Source organism: Mesoplodon densirostris, chromosome 6 (genome assembly GCF_025265405.1).
Source record: "Mesoplodon densirostris isolate mMesDen1 chromosome 6, mMesDen1 primary haplotype, whole genome shotgun sequence".
NCBI lineage: Eukaryota > Metazoa > Chordata > Mammalia > Artiodactyla > Ziphiidae > Mesoplodon > Mesoplodon densirostris.
In genome coordinates this window covers 124557338-124579539 of record NC_082666.1, presented here as the reverse complement: position 1 = coordinate 124579539, position 22202 = coordinate 124557338, and the positions used below count along the sequence as shown (strand labels likewise).

The window sequence follows — 22202 nt, the reverse complement described above, 5'->3', positions numbered from 1 at the left end:
CCCTGTGCTATGCAGCTGCTTCCTGCTAGCTATCTATTTTACATTTGGTAGTGTATATATGTCAATGCTACTCTTTCACTTCATCCCAGCTTACCCTTCCCCCTCCCCGTGTCCTCCAGTTCATTCTCTACGTCTGCGTCTTTATTCCTGTCCTACCCCTAGGTTCATCAGAACCTTTTTTTTTTTTTAGATTCCACATATATGTTAGAATACAACATTTGTTTTTCTCTTTCTGACTTACTTCACTCTGTATGACACACTCTATGTTCATCCACCTCACTACAAATAACTCAATTTCATTTCTTTTTTGGCTGAGTAATATTCCATTGTATATACGTGCCACATCTTCATCCATTCATCTGTCGATGGACACTTAGGTTGCTTCCATATCCTGGCTATTGTAAACAGTGCTGCAATGAACATTGTGGTACATGTCTCTTTTTGAATTAAGGTTTTCTCAGGGTATATGCCCAGTAGTGGGACTGTTGGGGCATATGGTAGTTCTATTCTTAGGTTTTTAAGGAACCTCCATACTGTTCTCCATAGCAGCTGTAACAATTTACATTCCCACCAACAGTGCAAGAGGGTTCCCTTTTCTCCACACCCTCTCCAGCATTGTTTGTAGACTTTTTGATACTGGCCATTCTGACCGGTGTGAGGTGATACCTCGTTGTGGTTTTGATTTGCATTTCTCTAATGATTAGTGACGTTGAGCATCCTTTCATGTGTTTGTTGGCAATTTGTGTATCTTTTTTGGAGAAATGTCTATTTAGGTCTTCTGCTCATTTTTGGATTGGGCTGCTTGTTTTTTGGATATTGAGCTGCTTGGATATTTTGGAGATTAACCCTTTGTCAGTTGCTTCGTTTCTAAATATTTTCTCCCATTCTGAGGGTTTTCTTTTCGTCTTGTTTATGGTTTCCTTTGCTGTGCAAAAGCTTTTAAGTGTCATTAGGTCCCATGTGTTTATTTTTGTTCTTATTTCCATTTCTCTAGGAGGTGGGTCAAAAAGGATCTTGCTGTGACTTATGTCATAGAGTGTTCTGCCTATGTTTTCCTCTAAGAGTTTGATAGTGTCTGGCCTTATATTTAGGTCTTTAATCCATTTTTTGTTTTGGTTTTTTTTTTGCAGTACATGGGCCTCTCACTGTTGTGGCCTCTCCTGTTGCGGAGCAAAGGCTCCGGACGTGCAGGCTTAGCAGCCATGGCTCACGGGCCTAACTGCTCCGCAGCATGTGGGATTTTCCCAGACCGGGGCACGAACCCGTGTCCCCTGCATCGGCAGGCGGACTCTCAACCACTGCGCCACTAGGGAAGCCCTTTAATCCATTTTGAGTTTATTTTTGTGTATGGCGTTAGGAAGTATTCTAATTTCATTCTTTTACATGTATGTAGCTGTCCAGTTTTCCCAGCACCACTTATTGAACAGGCTGTCTCTTCTCCATTGTATATCCTTGCCTCCTTTGTCAAAGATACGGTGACCATACGTGCGTGGGTTTATCTCTGGGCTTTCTATCCTGTTCCATGGATCTATATTTCTGTTTTTGTGCCAGTACCATACTTTTCTTTTTTAAACATCTTTATTGGAGTATAATTGCTTTACAATGTTGTGTTAGTTTCTGCTGTATAACAAAGTGAATCAGCTATATGTATACAAATATCCCCATATCCCCTCCCTCTTGCATCTCCCTCTCACCCATACTGTCTTGATTACTGTAGCCTTGTAGTATAGTCTGAAGTCAGGGAGCCTGATTCCTCCAGCTCTGTTTTTCTTTCTCAAGATTACTTTTGCTGTTCGGGGTCTCTTGTGTTTCCATACAAATTGTAAAATTTTTTGTTCTAGTTCTGTGAAAAATGCCATTGGTAGCTTGACAGGGATTGCACTGAATCTGTAGATTGCTTTGGGTAGTACAGTCATTTTCACAATGTTGATTCTTCCAATCCAGGAACATGGTATATCTCTCCATCTGTCTGTATCATCTTTAATTTCTTTCATCAGTGTCTTATAGTTTTCTGCAAACAGGTGTTTTGTCTCCTTAGGAAGATTTATTCCTAGGTATTTTATTCTTTTTGTTGCAATGGTAAATGGGACTGTTTCTTTAATTTCTCCTACAGATTTTTCATCGTTAGTGTATAGGAATGCAAGAGATTTCTGTGCATTAATTTTGTATCCTGCTACTTTACCAAATTCACTGATTAGCTCTAGTAGTTTTCTGGTAGCATCTTTAGGATTCTCTATGTATAGTATCTTGTCTTCTATAAACAGTGACAGTTTTAAATCTTCTTTTCCGATTTGGATTCCTTTGATTTCTTTTTCTTCTCTGATTGCTGGGGCTAAAACTTCCAAAACTATGTTGAACAATAGCGGTGATAGTGGGCAACCTTGTCTCGTTCCTGATCTTAGATGAAATGGTTTCAGTTTTTCACCATTGAGAACTATGTTGGCTGTGCGTCTGTCATATATGGCCTTTATTATGTTGAGGTAGTTTCCCTCTATGCCCACTTTCTGGAGAGTGTTTATCATAAATTGGTGTTGAATTTTGTCGAAAGCTTTTTCTGCATCTATTGAGATGATCATATGGTTTTTATCCTTCAGTTTGTTAATACGGCTATCACACTTTTTAATAGAAACTGACAAGCATAAACTTTATATAGAAAGGCAAAGGACCAAAAATATCCAAAGCAATCTTAAAAAACAATGACAGAGTTAGAAGACTTATACTACTTAAAGGTATACTATAAAACTACAGTAATCAGGACTGTGGTACTGGCATTAAGACAAAAACACATCAATGGAACAGAAGAGAGTACAGTCCCAAATTTGTATAGCCAATTGATTTTTTTAAAAATTAATTTATTTTATTTTATTTATTTTTGGCTGCACGGGGTCTTTGTTGCTGCGTGTGGGTTTTCTCTAGTTGCAGCGAGCGGGGACTACTCTTCGTTGCGGTGCGCTGGCCTCTCATTGCGGTGGCTTCTCTCGTTGCAGAGCATGGGCTCTAGGCACATGGGCTTCAGTAGTTGTGGCTTGCGAGCTCTAGAGCGCAGGCTCAGTACTTGTGGCGCACGGGCTTAGTTGCTCCGTGGCATGTGGGATCTTCTGGGACCAGGGCTCGAACCCACGTCTCTGCATTGGCAGGCAGATTCTTAACCACTGCGCCAACAGGGAAGCCCTAGCCAACTGATTTTTGACGAAGGTGCCAATACAATCTATATAGGAAAGGGAAGTTTTAAAACAAGTAATGTTGAAACAATTAGGTATGTATATGGAAAAAAAAACCTTGACTCCTACCTCACACTATACATAAAATATTAAATCAAGATGGATCATAAGCCTACTATGAAAGGTAAGCATAAAGGCTAAAACAATAACTAGAAGAGAACACAGGAAAGTATCTTTTTGCCTTGTGAGTAGGCAAAGGTTTGTTAGAGATAATACAAAAAGCAGTAATTATGAAAGAAAAAAAATTGCAAGTTAGACTTTACCAAGACAAAATACTCTGCTCAAATATATTAACATCATGAACAGTCAAGCCAGACTAGGTTTTCGTATTTGTAAAATATAGATCTAACAAAGGACTAGAATCCAGGATATATAATAGCCCAATAAAAAATGGGCAAAAGATTTTAACACACACTTCACAAAGGAAATATATATAGAAAGCATAAGCACGTAATAAAGTGCTCAACATCATTAGTCATCAGAAAAATGCAAATTAAAACCACAATTAAACCCACAACACACCCACTAGAATGGCTAAACTTACAAAGACTGACAACACCTTATGCTGGTGAGGATGTGGAACAAATGAACACTCATACATTACTCGTAGGAGTAAAAATGGTACAACCACTTTGGGAAAATGTCTGGCAGTTTTAAAACTAAACATATGATGCAGCAATTCCACTTCTAGTTAGTACCCAAGAGAAATAAATACATATATTCACAAAAAGACTTATATAAGTATGTTCACTGAAGTTTTATCATAATAGCTACAACCTGGAAACAGCCCAGCTCTCCATCAATAGAATGGATAAACAAACTGTGCTCTATGCATACAACGGAATCCTACCCAGCACTAAAAAGGTAATGGCTACTGAAATACCCAACATGGATGAATCTCTAAATATAACGCTCGGTGAAAGACGCCTTACACAAAAGAGTATATGCTATACGGTTCCATTCATATGACGTTTTAGAACAGGCAAAACTAATCTATGAAAGGGAAAAAATGAGAAGACTGGCTGCTTCTGGGAGGTGCAGGTGAGGATTTACTGGGAGGAGACAGGAGGAAACTTTCTGGGACGATGGTAATGTTCTACATCTTAGTATGCTTTTGTTGCACAGGTATATGCATTTGTTAGAACTCATCAAAGAGTACCCATAAGACCTGTGCATTTCAGAGTATGTAAATTTACTTGAGAAGAAAATATTACAAACAGTGAAGTAGCTAATGATGTGCAAATGCACGTATTTGGGGAGAAGTGTACTGAAGGCTGCAGCCTGCTTTGAAATGTGTTAAAAAAAGAAAAAGAAGGATTGACAGGTGGATAGAAGAATGGCTAGTTGGATAAGTATGTGATAAAGCAAACACTGTAGAATCTGGGTGACAGGTATGTGATGTTCACTGGAAAATTCTTTCAATTTTTGTTTGTTTCAAATAAAATGTTGGAAGAAAAACAACTAATATCACCTCTTCTTATGATGACTAAGACTGTATCCTAGGTTGGACTGCCAATGTTGAGGATCCTGGTCACCATCTATGAAAATCTGATTACCAAGGGAGGAAGTAAAAGTGATCAACAATATGAAGTGAGGGGCGGGGATGGGGAGGGTATTAGAGCCAAAGTCCAGACACGCAAGAGGTTCTGAGGCCTGTCAGAAATAAGGCCAGGGCAGCAAGGCAGGAGACGGCCACTTTCAGGCCTTCTTAGGTTGCTTTGCTTTCTTCATTCCTCTGCAAGTCTATGAAATTATCTTCTGGGCCTGGGACCCAGCATTACCTAGCACTCTAGTTTTTCCAAGACACAGAAGGACATAGTTGGAGGATTTAAAGTCATTGATGGAGGGGGAAAAAAAGAGGAAGGAACAGAATTGAACTAAAAACTCCACAGGGAGAAGGTATGACTCACCTACTTCTTGGTGGGTAACTACCCTTTTAAATTGCATCTTGTGAAAACAGCCAAGGAGCGTTAAAAATTGAATGCAAAACTGCTTCTGGGCAAGGCTGATTAAAAAGGAACAAAACCATTTTAAAAGGTTGTTTTGAGATATTTGGCAACATTTGCATTCTGGTGAACGGGTGACTCAGATCCCACTGCCGGTCCTTTTCACCTCCAGAGCTATGATTTTTAGAGGATGATAGTCACCAGTAATTGATGATCTCTGGAGATCACTGCAGTCTCAGTCTAGCTGATAGTAATGCATGATTATCACTTTGCTTAATTTAATGAGCCTTCACAGAAATCACACCTGCTTTGTCCTTGACCTCTCTGTTCACTCAGCTTTCCAATGTTTCCATCTGCAAGGATATAACATACTGCTTGTTACTAACCTGCCATAAATAACAACCAAGTTCACCTTGTTAGGGCTTTTCCTTACCCTAACTCCTAATCTTTTAAGAAAAAAGCAAAACTTTAACCAGATGACACACACGATAGCAAAGCAGAGACACACTCGAGCTGATGGTAGAACTTGACACTAACTCGAACAAAGACTTTTAACCTTAAACACGGTTGACTCATCTGTCACAATATGTAACTTTTAACTTAATTTAAAATTAATCTTTAAAAAAAAACCCACCTAGGGACTTCCCTGATGGCGCAGTGGTTAAGAACCCACCTGCCAATGCAGGGGACACAGGTTTGAGCCCTGGTCCGGGAAGATCCACCTGCCGCAAAGCACTAAGCCCGTGTGTTACAACTACTGAGCCTACGCTCTAGAGCCCATGAGCCACAACTACTGAGTCCACGTGCCACAACTACTGAAGCCCGCACACCTAGAGCCCTTGCTCTGCAGCGAGAAAAGCCACCGCAATGAGAAGCCCGCGCACCGCAACAAAGAGCAGCTCCCGCTCGCCGCAGCTAGAGAAAGCCCGCGTGCAGCAACGACGACCCAACGCAGCCAAAAATAAATAAATAAAATAAATAAATTTATTAAAAACAACAACAACAAAAAAACACACCCCACCTATGCCAAGCTTGTCAAAGTCAGTATTACATCTGTATAGTTGTACTAGTAGCAACTACTAGTAAAATAAACATGAAATTCATCACCTTACCTCTGAGAGAGGTGGGTCACGCTGGGTAACCCAAACAGTTTTCATGAATACCCTCTGTGCAAGAGAACTTAGAGAACAGTAAGGAGAATATCTCATCCAAAAATTTTGAAGAAAACGTTATGTTCAAAACACAGTATCTCTGAGCTGCTCTACATTTTGCAAAGATGTCAACATTTGAAAATAGTTTTCTACGTCTCTATAATACAAACCAGACAACTATTTCTTCAAATTATACAAAGCTTCCCTGAAAAACAAATACCAACTCTATTATAGGGAATTGGCAGTAAAAATTTACCTCAACAAAGCAAACAAGATACCACAAACTGGCCTTTTCCAGGTAATCTCATGAAAGTATAGAGACCAGGGGTAAAAAGCAAAACATGTCGAATGTGGGTTGGAAGGATTCAGTGTAGCATTTATGGATGGTTTCATGGCTCCCAGATTGTACTTTTATTACTTCCCGAGAGCCATTCATGATATTTGTTGCAACGAAGGCTCAAATCCCATAAAAATTTTTATCCCAAAGTAAAGTGTTTGTTGCCCCCTTGAGGTAAATTCAAGAACAGAAACAAAACAACGCCGGCTATGCCTAGTCCATTAGAGAAAGAGGCTTGCTTCTCCAAAGGGCTTTTTCTACACACATACCGTAATTGCAAGTTATAATAAAACTCTATTTTCACCTGGAAAAAAAAAAGGCAATTTACAAACACCACTAGACACTTCACCATTTCTGAAAAAATAAAGATAAAACTTCACACAGTGAATATAGCAAATATTTTAAAGTTTCAGTTGATGAGATGTCAGACTAACTGCATCCTAAAAATTCATTACGCAGATCTTCGGCTGGCCTAGCTCACGTGACCCAGGGGACCCAAACTGTAGACTGAAAAGCTCTGCAGCAAACTTTCATGGGGGTGGTGAAGGGCGGGACAAGTCCAAGATATTTATGGCTCAAATCCACATAATGTGCAAGGTCTGCAACATGAGAACAGCTGCACTGAGGGAAAAAAATATATAATACATAAGCATGGGTAGAAACATATGATGGTCTGAATAGATTACCCTGTGAGGGAATTCTTAGAGTTCAATGGATTTTAGTCAGTAATCCTCTGACGTACTTCTGCCATCCTAATATCATGGGGCTCTGAACTAATTAAGGTGGTTTTTCTTCCTCCAGTTGCATTTTATTCTAAGCTATCATCTGATTTTCAGTATTATTAGGAAGAATGCGATGGATTTACATCATTACTCCTCTAAAGATGGAAAGACTTCACCGTTTTACTCAGCGTGACTCATATTCATGAATGATCAAGGTTCTGAATGAGCAGTAAAATATGGTCCCATCTCATCCTGCTACTAAAGGCCCTGCCGGATGGAGAGATCACCTGGGCCAGCTGCTGCTCGAAGTCCAGATTCATGGACACAGAATTAACCTGTCGCATCTTCTACTGGCAGTCACACAAAGTAGCTGCTCACACGTGCTGTCCCAGCTGCTGAACTCTCTACCCAGGCCCCTCAAACTACCCTTGAGATTTATTTAAACTTATGAAAAAGTCTCTCTACTCTTTTCATCTTTACCAACTCAAAGGAGAGCAAAAGAAGTTAAGGGGCTAGGAGAAGTAGGGAGAGCACAAAAAGACGGCCCTGTCCCCAATTCCAAGAGGAAGCCCTACCTAGGTCAGTAGCTGTCAATATCTGACCAACAGATGGATCATTCAAAATTCATTCACAAGTTTGCTTGTCCAAAAACTGTTTTAATTACAGGGTAATAAAAGTTTCCTCACTTGTAAAACAGGGGTAAGTTAAATACTTAAAGACTTCTTATAAGAAGTGAATAAGTGAATGCTTATCACAATGCTCAGCACACTGTGCACTGTATACGTCCTCCTTTACCCCCATGTCTCACGTCCCTTTCTCCTCAGTGCTAACTATCGCCTATGATGATCATCATTCTATGTATGCATTTATACTCACAGGCACGTACACAAAAATGCTGGGCTCACGCTGTAAGAATGGCCCGAAAGATTACGTTTTCATGTAGCATACCTTGGAAATCTGAAACTCTCCCATAAGGTGACCTTGTCCATTTGCATGGCTATAAATACCATCTATGAGCTGATAATCCCCAATTTTATATCGACAGCCCAGACATCTCTTATAGAGCCTATGGACATCCCCACCTGAATGTATTCTAGGCATTTCCAACTTCATGCAGCCAAAGTCAAACTCTTGATTTTCTCCCACAAGCCTGTTCTCCCTTCTGTCTTTTCCATCTCAGCGTGCGACACAACTCTCGATCATTTCCTACAACCAAAACCTGGGTGTCAGCCTTGATTCGTTCCTCTTTCTTACCGCGGACCTGATGCAAAGTCTGTCAGTTTCCACACAAAACACAGCGAATCCATCTATTCTTCTCTGTCATTACTGCCACCACCCTCATCTGAGCGGGGCTGGACACAACACTCTTCCACCCGGCTTCCCACGTCCACGCTTGCACCCACTAGCCACACAATAACCAGAATGAGTTTCTTGCAAACCCGAACACGTCAGCCTCCTGCTTGAAACCATTCATCTACTTCCTACTGCTGATTCGAAAGTTCTTAAGTCCTCAAAAGCATGTATAATCAGGCCCACACCGAACTTTTCAATCTCCCTTCATGACATATGCCCCCCTTTTCACTGGAATCTAGATACCCTGGCCTCCTCTCTGCTCCTGGAACACCTCAGTTCTTCCTCATTTCAGTGCCTCTTCTTTTTTTCTGCGCTTGGCCTGACTCCCTGCTTATACTTCAGATCTCAGCTTAAACGTCACCACCTCGTGTGCAGAATCAGCCCAGGTATTCTCCATCACAGCACTTACTGTTGGTTATTTGTTGAACCAGTAGAATGTAAGCACCATGAGGGCAAGGACAACATCCATCTTGTTCACCATGTTGTTTCCAGTGCCCAAGGCAGTGCATGGCCCCTACTGGGCCTGCAATTAATGTTCAGTAAATAAAAGAGAATACTACACAGTAACTTAGCCAGGTGTTCCTGAAATCTCTGAAAATAAAAACTATTCTAAGACTTTCACTTCTTAAATCATTGAACTATATATGAAACCTTAGTATTCTTCTCGCTAAAAATGGAGATATATCAAAAGAAAGCATAATTGTCTTGTCAACTAGAATTTGAAATAAATGATCCCATCCATAAACAAATTACTTAATAGTTATTAAACAGTAATTAGAACAATAGTTATTAAATAATAGTCACTTGTTTTTATATGGCTGAGTAATATTCCATTGTATATATGTGCCACATCGTCTTTATCCATTCATATGTCAATGGACACTTAGGTTGCTTCCAAGTCCTGGCTATTGTAAACAGAGCTGCAGTGAACATTGTGATACATGACTCGTTTTGAATTATGGTTTTCTCAGGGTATATGCCCAGTAGTGGGACTGCTGGGTCATATGGTAGTTCTATTTCTAGTTTTTTTTTTTTTTTCTCCCCCTGGTACGTGGGCCTCTCACCGTTGTGGCCTCTCCTGTTGCGGAGCACAGGCTCCGGACACGCAGGCTCAGCGGCCATGGCTCATGGGCCCAGCCGCTCTGTGGCATATGGGATCCTCCCGGACTGGGGCACAAACCCGTGTCCCCTGCATCGGCAGGTGGACTCTCAACCACTGCATCACCAGGGAAGCCCTCTATTTCTAGTTTTTTTTTTTTTTTTTTTTTTTTTTTTTCGGTATGCGGGCCTCTCACTGCTGTGGCCTCCCCCGTTGCGGAGCACAGGCTCCGGACGCGCAGGCTCCGGACGCGCAGGCTCAGCGGCCATGGCTCACGGGCCCAGCCGCTCCGCGGCATATGGGATCCTCCCAGACCGGGGCACGAACCCGCATCCCCTGCATCGGCAGGCGGACTCTCAACCACTTGCGCCACCAGGGAGGCCCTATTTCTAGTTTTTTAAGGAACCTCCATACTGTTCTCCATAGTGGCTGTATCAACTTACATTCCCACCAACAGTGCAAGAGTGTTCCCTATTCTCCACAGCCTCTCCAGCATTTATTGTTTGTAGATTTTTTGATGATGGCCATTCTGACTGGTGTGAGCTGATACCTCATTCTAGTTTTGATTTGCATTTCTCTAATGATTAGTGATGTTGAGCATCCTTTCATATGTTTATTGACAGTCTGTATATCTTCTTTGGAGAAATGTCTATTTAGGTCTTCTGCCCATTTTTGGATTGGGTTGTTTGGTTTTTTGATATTGAGCTGCTTGTATATTTTGGAGAAGAATCCTCTGTCAGTTGCTTCATTTGCAAATATTTTCTTCCATTCTGAGGGTTTTCTTTTCGTCTTGTTTATGGTTTCCTTTGCTGTGCAAAAGCTTTTAAGTGTCATTAGGTCCCATTTGTTTATTTTTGTTTTTATTTCCATTTCTCTAGGAGGTGGCTCAAAAAGGATCCTGCTGTGATTTATGTCAAAGTGTTCTCTATGTTTTCCTCTAAGAATTTTATAGTGTCTGGCCTTACATTTAGATCTTTAATCCATTTTATTTTTGTGTATGGTGTTAGGAAGTGTTCTAATTTCATTCTTTTACATGTAACTGTCCAATTTTCCCAGCACCACTTACTGAACAGGCTGTCTTTTCTCCATTGTATATTCTTGCCACCTTTATCAAAGATAAGGTGACCATATGTGCGTGGGTTTATCTCTGGGCTTTCTATCCTGTTCCACTGATCTATATTTCTGTTTTTGTGCCGGTAGCATACTGTCTTGATTACTGTAGCTTTGTAGTACAGCCTGAAGTCAGGTAGCCTGATTCCTCCAGCTCTGTTTTTCTTTCTCAAGATTGCTTTGGCCATTCGGGGTCTTTTGTGTTTCCATACAAATTGCAAAACTTTTTGTTCTAGTTCTGTGAAAAATGCCTTTGGTAGCTTGACAGGGATTGCACTGAATCTGTAGATTGCTTTGGGTAGTATAGTCATTTTCACAATGTTGATTCTTCCAATCCAAGAACACGGTATATCTCTCCATCTGTTTGTATCGTCTTTAATTTCTTTCATCAGTGTCTTATAGTTTTCTGCGTACAGGTGTTTTGTCTCCTTAGGAAGGTTTATTCCTAGATATTTTATTCTTTATGTTGCAATGGTAAATGGGAGTGTTTTCTTATTTGTAGTAAGTTGGATGGGCCTAGAGTCTGTCATACAGAGTGAAGTAAGTCAGAAAGAGAAAAACAAATACCTTATGCTAACACATATATATGGAATCATAAAAAAATAGTTGGTTCTGATGAACCTAGGGGCAGGATAGGAATAAAGACGCAGACGTAGAGAATGGACTTGAGGACCCAGGGAGGGGGAAGTTGGCAAGCTGGGACGAAGTGAGAGTAACACTGACACATATACACTACCAAATGTAAAACAGATAGCTAGTAGGAAGCAGCTGCATCACGCAGGGAGATCAGCTCCGTGTTTTGTGACCACCTAGAGGGGTGGGATAGGGAGGGTGAGAGGAAGGCACAAGAGGGAGGGGATACGGGGATATATGTATACGTAAAGTTGATTCACTTAGTTATACAGCAGAAACTAACACAACATTGTTAAACATTATACCCAATAAATATATATTTTTTTAAAGTCACTTGTTTTGTTGATTATATAGCAGTTAAATGTCTCAGATTAAGAGTACTCCCAGTGCTCTTTTTGGGTGGGCTCACCTAGTCCAATCAAAGCTACCCCTGCAGTTTAGACCAGCCTAAGGCTGAAAAGATCTGCACAGTGTTTTTTTTGGTTTTTTTTTTAAGTAAATTTATTTACTTATTTTATTTATTTATTTTTGGCTGCATTGGGTCTTTGTTGCTGCACATGGGCTTTCTCTAGTTGCAGTGAGCAGGGGCTACTCTGTTGTGGTGCGGGGGCTTCTCACTGCGGTGGCTTCCCTTGTTGTGGAGCACGGGCTCTAGGCACGTGGGCTTCAGTAGTTGTGGCACACAGGCTCCGCAGTTGTGGCTCGCGGGCTCTAGAGTGCAGGCTCAGTAGTTGTGGCACACGGGCTAGGTTGCTCCATGGCATGTGGGATCTTCCTGGACCAGGGCTCGAACCCGTGTCCCCTGAATTGGCAGGTGGATTCTTAACCACTGCCCCACCAGGGAAATCCCTTGGTTTGGGGGGGCTTTTGTTGTTGTTCTTTCTTTTTCTTTTTTTTTTAGTTTCTTTTTATTCTTTCACATAGTGATTTTGTGAAAATACTAATAACCAATGGACCCTACGCACTTTTTAAAAACATAATCCTTTTTCCCACAAAACAGAAGCAACTACAAGGACTAGGACTGCATGGGATGACAGATGTTAACTAAACTTACTGTGGTCATCATTTCATGACATATGTGACACCAAATCATTATGCTGCGCACCCTAACTTATACAGTGCTCTGTGCCCACTGTATCTCAAGAAAATCGGGAAAAGATGTATTTAACCTTACAACCCATGAAAGGTATGCAAATAAAAAGAATGACATTCTCTCCCCTCCCTCCCCAAAAGAACCAGGAATATAGACATAGAGCAAAAAGATTTCTCACAGACTGCTGCTAGAAGGATAAACTGACAACCAGCGTTGGTGAATATGATAAAATAAGGAGTTCTTACTTGACTGCCTCGTAAATATTGTTGGAGGTATGTCCTGATAAAGCATCGTGTAAATTTCGAATAAAATAATCTCTGTATTCTTCTGGAAGGGCCATAAATGTTCCACCCATCACAATAAATTCCACTTTATCCACACTGTGACCAAGTTGTTTTAACTGAAAGACATAAATTCATCAGCATTAGAAAGATACAGTCAAGTACCCTAAGAGGGTGATTGCAAATTTCTAATTTTACTTTGCAGTATTCTCATCAGTATAGTTTAAAAATGAGAAGCAAACATGTTAAACAAGTTCTATGGACTAAGAAAAACAGACTCCAGGGTCTGAAAAGGAAATTACTGCTCAAATAAGGAGGACGAGAATTAAAAATAATAAACAAGAAGTCTGATGTCAACTTAGAGTTAAGTGAAAATTTAATAATGCAAAGAATATAAATTAGAGAGCAGCAAAGCAAATAACACAATATGTAATAGAATAAACAAATGTTTATTGATTACATATTTTATGCCAGACTTTGTGGTCAGCATTGGGGACGAAGAAGACTATATGCAACATAATCAGGACTTGATGCAAGTGAAAGAAAGAGAATACTAGATTAGAAAGAAACATTAAGAAAGCAGTTTTAAATTAAAAGTTTTGAATTAATTATGAAGTTTCTGGGTACAGGTAGCACCTTAAACCTGGTTTCAGGGGTGGGGGAAGGACAATAAAAGTCTGAAATATGACATCTCTTCTATTTGGGAAGAGAATGGTATAGATCTTTCAGTTTTTCAACTACAATAAGGCAAGATTCTAATTTTTAGAAACAGGTATTTAAATTTCTTGCCATATCTTAGGCCTGAGAAAAACTAGGTCAAGTAGACTACAAATTATGAACTCTAATGTACTATGTAAAGAGGATGTCCACACTTAATATGAGCAAAAAGTTACTTTGTTTTATACTTGTTTCTGAAAATGGCAAATAACTTATACATACATACATCCTTATACATATGTAAATCCTTACAGATACATAAGCTGTGGGCATGCATGTGCATACACATGCAAATGTATATCTGTAAGTACATGTACATAGCTATCAACACTAAAAGAATACTCTATAACTATGGTTGTTTACCAGGAATACACAACAAAATCTTTCTGGTAGCTTTTTCAAAATATCTTGCCTGGACCCTAAACCAGACTTAATCAGAACTTCAGCAGTGAAATCTGGCATGTGTTTTGGAAAAGTTACTCAGGTGATTCTAATGCATTTACAGTTAGGAAAAGAATCAATACTCTCTGGTAGTTTCTAAAATCTTTCAAAACCCATGCTCCTTTTTGGTAAATATAAACATTTCGAACTCTACTGAAATACTTCAAATGAGTTAAATATCATGGCTAAGGGAATTCCCTGGTGGTCCAGCCAGTGGTTAGGGCTCCGTGCTTCTACTGCAAGGGGCATGGGTTCCCCCCCAAAAAAAATTATAGCTAAAAAAGAAATTGAAGCAATGGTCAGTTTAGGAACTATGTAGGCTCCCTGCAGGTGGGGTCCTCTCCTACAGCTGACGATCCTGATCCATATATGCTTGGGTGACAATGATGTGAAAATTAGAAGTGGCTGGTATCCACTTGTAATAACAGTTAAGCACAGAAGCGACTTACTGACTATGGTATGTGCTACTTGCCATTTGAGATTTTCTAGTTGTCTTACTAGATGTAACTATAAAAACTATGGACAGTGCTTGCATTGCTTGAAATTGGACACGTTTAAAATAAAATTGTGAAAAAGAAAATCTGTATTAATGTTCAGAGTTCTTGAACAGAGCAAGGCCATCTACACAGTACTTGTTTTTAATCAGTTATATTGAGGTATAAATTTTTTTTTTTTTTTGGTGGCTTTGCCATGCAGTTTGCAGGATCTCAGTTTCCCGACTAGGGACTGAACCCAGGCCACGGCAGTGAAAGCCCAAATCCTAACCACTAGGCCACCAGGGGACTCCCAGGGTATAATTTATACACAACAAAATCCACTAACTTTAACTGTACAATTAAATGAGTTTTGACAAGTGTTTAGAGTTGTGTAACCACTGCCACCACCACCACCAGGATACAGAACAACTCCATGGCTCCCAAGAGTCCCTCATCCCCCTGTACAGTCAATTCCCCATTCAGGCCCCAGCAAACCAGTCACCATACTTCTCACTTGGTTTATGGAAGCTAAAATTCAATCCACCCACCTTTTGTCTAAGATATACCCACATTCTGTAAATTTCATACCATAAGTAACTTTCTACAAATTGAAAGAACTTTAGAGACTATAAAATCCTTACAGAAAATAATACAGTCTTTAAAGGAAGTAGTTTTTGACCTTGCTAAGTATTGCACAATAGTCCCCCTCCCTCAGATGGATATTAAAAACTTACAAAGGGGAGAAATATTCTTTCAGTTCTTATTTCTGGTTCAACTCAAATCAAGCAATAATACCTTCTAGGTAAGTATAAAGATCTAATGTAAAAATGCTTTTTAAAACCTTACCTGTTCTATTCGGTGTCTTGTCTGTAGATAAGGGTCATACCTAGCACGGATAGCTCGCATGGAGGTTGGCTAAGAAAAAAGAAAAGTATCCTGTTATGCCCAGATTGAACTAAGAATAAAAAGTCGTTTCAAAAGGGTATTAAAAATAAAGTTCCCTTGGGCTCCTTTCTTCCTCTCAGTCTTGTCAGGGTTCAAAACAATGTCCTGAATAGCATTTGGCTGGTCTCCACTCAACAGCAGGCAGCTCCTTGGATCATAGTTATATCTTTGTGTAAACCCTTATGGCATCTCCAGGGTCACCAAATTGTTATACTGCTCACAGACACAGCTGTGTATACACATTCAAAAGAGTTACTTGATAAAATAACCTTTAAACCAGATCATTAAATATCAATACAACACAGTTTGTAATGGCTTGACAAAAAGCCATCATGCTATCATACAATGGAATAGTCTACGGCCATGAAACAATATACTGATATAAAATGTTCCCTAAGATACATTGTTAAATGAGAAAGGTAAGGTGCAAGGTTTTGACAGACTACCTCCTGTGTAAAAAGTTAGGATAAAGAATATGTATTGCTTTTATATCTGTATACTATCTCTGAAGGACGTACAGGAAAGGGATGATACTGATTGTCTTCGGGGACTGGAGCAGAAAGGGGTGGCTGGGGAGAGTGATGAGAGGGAGTCTTTTCACTGAAAAATTCTTTTTGTATTTTTAAAAATTTGAACTATGAAAAACAGGTAAGAAATGCAAAACCACGTATAAGAAAAAAGTCACATGGTTTCCTGGCTGCTGGCCTCTTCGGATGAGGCCGACGGCCTCGAAAGCCTGCTCGCTGGCCTCCTGCTTGCACTCTTGCACCCGCTCTAATCCTGCCCTCACAGAACCATCAAATGATCTTTTAAAAACCGACACTGGATTATATCATCCCCCTGCTTTAAACCTGGATGGCTTTTCACGACACCTGTAACACACTCCTTGCCCTGGCGTACAATCCCCGGCGTCACCCGTCTCCCGAATCTCCTTCTCCCCTCACCCACTCTGCCCCAGAGCCCCCCACTGGCATTCTGAGCCTGGCTCCGTGGTCCAGCTGTTCTCTCTGCTAGGAATGCTCTTTCTTGGTATTCTTGAAAGGCTCTTTCTTGTCATTCAGGGCTCAGTTTAAATGTCACCTCCTCAGACCATTCCTTCCTAGCCTCCAAGGCTGAAGTATCCACCCTGCTACGACACCTTACTTGACTTGACTTCCCTGCTTTGCATTTACTAGTAACTGATTTATTTTTTCTTGTCTGTTTCTTTACTGTTTACCCCCCACTTATTAGAATGTAAATTTCTCAAGACCTGACCTGTTTTTTCCCAGCTGCAGGGGCAGGACAATGTACTGGTGAAGAGCACAGGATTCAAAGCCTGGCCCTGTTACATATTAGGGGCGTGTCTCCAGGCCAGTCGTGTAAGACTTCCAGGCCCTGGTTTCCTTATCTATAAAACTGGGATAGCAATAGCGTCTACCTTCAAAATCCTGCTGTAACGTTTAAAGCTGTAAAGCACTTAGAACGATGTTGATATATTAATAATAAGGGCTTACATAAATATTTCTCCAGTGACTAGAACAACAGACACTCAGCAAATGTTTGGTGGATGAATAACTTAACGTAATCAGGAAAAAAAATAAAAAATAAAAATTTTAAGAAAGCCAGTACTTGTAAAAGCACACTCTTAATAAAGTATGCTGTAACACTCCTCAGGACAGCCTCACATGACTTTACCTCATATCCAGTATAAGACTGGGTCGAATATTCAAAGTCTGAATCAGGTCCACCAGGGCAGTATCTGCCAATACAATGAAATGAAGATGTCAGATACAGAACTTAGTTCAACCGTCTAGTTCAAGTATCTACAGGCTCCGTAAAATCTGACTGAACCAGCTTCATTTTCGAATCCTAACAGAAGATTGTACCTTTGTAGTATCTGCAAATATATACATTTTCTACTAACAAGTAAAAAGATAAACATATAAAGGAACATTATTACAGTCATTTTCAGAGTACTGCAGTCACTATTATTTTAGAAGTTTAAGCTTTTAGGGGCAAATAACCGGGCCTAAGCTTTCCTAAGTTTGGACTGATACTCACAGTGCTCTCTTGGGAACTACACTTAAGAAAATCTTTCTCCTGATTAATCTTCCTGTCTAGAGTCATGAATATTCTTCTGCTAATTTTTCTAATTATCTAAATTTAATAAGTTTAAAGATTATTAGTAAGGATAAGTTTTTACTTTGATACTTTTCTGATCCAAATTCATTATAAACTTCTGACACTTGGAATTTAGGCAGCTCATATTTCCATTATCATTTATCAAGTTAATAGAATATCTACTGTTTTGAGTTCTATAACCTATGAATTTTTTTACTGTGTATTGCAACAAATTAAAATCTTTATATGCTTCATTTATTTTTTTAAATTTATTTTTTATTTTTATTATTACTTTTTTTTTTTTTTGCAGTACACGGGCCTCTCACTGCTGTGGCCTCTCCCGTGGTGGAGCACAGGCTCCGGACGCGCAGGCTCAGCGGCCATGGCTCACGGGACCAGCCGCTCCGTGGCATGCGGGATCCTCCCGGACCAGGGCACAAACCCGTGTCCCCTGCATCGGCAGGCGGACTCTCAACCACTGCACCACCAGGGAAGCCCTATGCTTCATTTTTAAAGCATTGAGATATCCTACTAATAGGTGCTTATTTCAAAGAACTAACTTATGAATCTATTAAGTTTTAAATATTACCAGGGAGTTCCCTGGTGGCCTAGTGGTTAGTTATGCCGGGCTTTCACTGCTGTGGCTCGGGCTCAATCCCTGGTCGGGAGACTGAGGTCCCACAAGCCGTGGCCAAAAAACAAATACAAACAAAAAAAAGTTTTAAATATTACCAGCATGTATTGATCAAGGCTCTAGGGGATTTATTGGTTCAATTAAAATACACACACATACACAACTTATCACAATCATAATACTCACACACATATGTTTCCTGTAAAACTGATGTGTGGACATCTGTGGGGTTTGCACATGACAGCCACAACAGCAATCTATAAAAGGAAGATTAATAAAAAAGCAATTCTGCAATAATTCATACAAATTCTGGAGAGTTGTTATCGCTCAGAAAGCAGGAGAGGAATGCAATCAGAGGGTGGCACCCAAGGGGGTTTCAAAAGTACTGGTAATGCTGTATTTCTTAAACTGAGCCGTGGGTACCAGGGTGATCTCTTTTCAATATTATTAATCTTCAAAATGTACATATGCATTGTATACACTAGTTTGTATTGTATTTTACAATAAATTAAGTGCAAAATAAGGAATTAATAACTTTTAAAGTCACGGTGATTCTTATTCTCTCTTGCTCTTTCTGGTTTGTTTTAATAAAATAGCCTACAAGAGAACAATTACTTATGCAATTCTATAAAATTATATCTAAACCTAACCTTTGTATCTCAAACTCTTCCCAATAGATCTCAATATTTAGAATAGAGACTATTAAACTGGAGCTAGACTTCAGAGTGTGTGCAAGATATTCTCAGAGGGGTCTGTCAGAGCCCAGTGGGGTAGGAAGAGCATCTGCTTGAGAAGGATGTGATGGCAGAGTTAGACAATCAGTTACATATGGGGGCAGCTGGTCAAATAAGGGTATATACACTAAGATGAATGCAAGCCAGGTTTCTTACTGTCAGAGAAGAAAGTTATGATTTTTTAATTTATTTTATTGAAGTATAGTTGATTTACGATGTTGTGTTAATTTCAGCTCTACAGCAAAGTGATTCAGTTATACACATATATACATTCTTTTTCATATTCTCTTCCATTATGGTTTATCACAGGATATTGAATATAGTTCCCTGTGCTATACAGTAGGACCTTGTTGTTTATCCACCCTACATAAAATAGTTTACATCTGCTAGCCCCAAACTCCCAATCCATCCCTCCCCAACCCTGCTCCCCCCATGGCAACCACAAGTCTGTTCTCTATGTCTGTGAGTCTGTTTCTGTTTTGTAGATATGTTCATTTGTATCATATTTTAGATTCCACATATAAGTGATATCATATGGTATTTGTGTTTCTTTTTCTGACTTACTTTACTTACCATGTTGCTGTAAATGGCATTATTTCATTCTTTTTTATGGCTGAGTAGTATTCCATTGTATATATGTACTACATCTTCTTTATCCATTCATCTGTCAATGGACATTTAGGTTGTGTCCGTGTCTTGGCTGCTATGAACATAGGGCTGCATGTACCTTTTTGAATTATATCAATAGTTTTATCCAGATACATACCCAGGAGTGGGATTGCTGGATCATATGGCAACTCTATTTTTAGTTTTCTGAGGAACCTCCATACTGTTTTCCAGAGTGGCTGCACAATTTACATTCCTACCAACAATGTAGGAGGGTTCCTTTTTCTCCACCCCCTCTCCAGCATCTGTCATTTGTAATGACTTTTTAATCATGGCCATTCTGACTGGTGTGAGGCGGTACCTCAGAGAAGAAAGTTAAAATATGCAAAGGAAGAGAACTAGAATGAACTCTGTGGGTTGGATGAAATTAAAGGTACTGTTGTGGACTCACAGTATACACACACACACACAAATATAGACGCAAATGTGTTATGTATATGTGTGTGCATGTATGTACATATATATTTCCTAGTTTGGTCCACGGAGAGGGCCTGGGAGCAGCAAAACCCTAACGGCATTGAGCACATCCAGCACTCAGATCTTTGTTTCTAAATATTCTTCTCCACTAAAAGAAACCAGGGCTCCTTGGAGAAACAGCTGATTCCAGGGCTGGGGTAAAGAAAGTACAAGATGAGCCTGGAACATTTTATTATGACTGAAAGCTAGAAACTGCTCAAAGAATGATGGGGACATTTAAAAAAGAAACAGAAACCAGCTTGAAAGGGCTCCTACTGGTCAAAACTGGGAAAATTTGTACATCAAAATAATGATGGAACAGATCATAACCTACCAAACAGGAAGTCATTTAATCCATTCACACAAATGAACGAGGAAACTGGAAGTCTGATAAGGAACAGGATATTTGCATAGTTTCAAAGTACTTCACCGGGCTTCCCTGGTGGCGCAGTGGTTGAGAGTCTGCCTGCCAATGCAGGGGACACGGGTTCGAGCCCTGGTCTGGGAGGGTCCCACATGCCGCGGAGCAACTGGGCCCGTGAGCCACAACTGCTGAGCCTGCATGTCTGGAGCTTGTGCTCCGCAACAAGAGAGGCCAGGACAGTGAGAGACCCGTGCACCGCGATGAAGAGTGGCCCCCGCTAGCCGCAACTGGAGAAAGCCCTCGCACAGAAACGAAGACCAAACACAGCCAAAACTAAATAAATAAATAAATAAATTTAAAAAATTAAAAAAAACACAGTACTTCACCACACAAAACTTCTTAATTACAAAGTGAAAAAGAATAACTTTACAAAGGGGACGCCTAGCAGACATCACCTTGATCAAAGTAGACAACATCAGTGACAGGACAACAAACTATGCATCACCTGACAGGATATAATAAGAACACAGTATCACTTCTGTGATGTTCCTGCCAGAGATGCAAACCCGAGTCTAATTATGAGGACACATCTGATTAAACCAAATTGAGGGAGATGCTACAAAACAACTTGCCTGAAATCTTCAGAAGTGTTAAGGTAATGAAGTAAAGGAAATACAGAGGAAGTGTCCAGACTGAAAAGCCATGACAACTAAACGCAGCACGTGATTCTGAACTGGGTCCTGTACGTCATTACTGAAACACCATTAGAAACTTGAAAGAGGTCTGAGGATTAGATGATGATAATGTGTCAGTGTTAAATTTCTGATTTTGATGGCTGTATTGTGGTGATGTAAGAAAATGTTCTTGTTTGTAGGAAGTACACACTAAAGTATTCAAAGACATCGGCTTTGCAACTTACTCTCAAATGGATAAAGTGCTCTTTGTAGTGGATTTTCAACTTTTCTCTAAGTCTGTGATTATTTTTTAATAATAAAAATGATTAAAATTGAACTTAAATCATTAGTGATCTAGAGAAACTCCAAAATAAATCGTTTTGCGAATCAAGGGCTTCCCTGGTGCCACAGTGGTTGAGAGTCCGCCTGCCGATGCAGGGGACACGGGTTCGTGCCCCGGTCCGGGAAGATACCACATGCCGCGGAGCGGCTGGGCCCGTGAGCCATGGCCGCTGAGCCTGCGCGTCCGGAGCCTGTGCTCCGCAACGGGAGAGGCCACAACAGTGAGAGGCCCGAGTACCGCAAAAAAAAAAAAAAAAAAAAAAAAAAAAAAAATTTTTGCAAATCTGAATTAAAAACTTAGATTTTCAAACAAATGTTTGTATTTAAAATGAGACACAAGTGGTATCTGTAGACCACTGATGAGGTCAATCTCATTTCCCAATCTTTTATTGAGGGCCTACAATACAGGCCAGGCTCTGAGCTACACAGAGCAGGTGGGCCCTAAGACTACAAGAATATTAATGCACTGCCTCTGTCCTCTGAAATCATACAAGCTAGCAGGGGAGGAGGACACAGAGAAATAGGCTATTTCAAAACCACATGGTAACAAGCATGTGGTAAAAGAAACTACTAGGGATGCCCTAAGAAGGGGGTTAATTAGCCCTGACCAGGGGTGGCAGGGCAGCCTTCCTAAGGGGTTGACAGCCATGCTGAGTGAGAGTTAACTGAGCTAAGAAGGCAGAGGGACGTGGGGACCAGGGAAGCAA

The 22202-nt window shown here is 40.2% G+C and overlaps 1 protein-coding gene across 1 annotated transcript in view; it reads right to left on the bottom strand.

The window, feature by feature from the left end:
- Positions 1–22202, bottom strand: part of ELP3 (elongator acetyltransferase complex subunit 3) — a 111146-nt gene that overhangs the window by 75639 nt on the left and 13305 nt on the right. The window contains exons 4-7 of the mRNA XM_060102610.1: positions 18446–18516; positions 17200–17263; positions 15427–15495; positions 12911–13065 (exon numbers count right to left, since the gene is read on the bottom strand). Coding sequence (XP_059958593.1) covers positions 12911–13065; positions 15427–15495; positions 17200–17263; positions 18446–18516 — 359 coding nt within the window. The remainder of the gene's footprint in view (positions 1–12910; positions 13066–15426; positions 15496–17199; positions 17264–18445; positions 18517–22202) is intronic.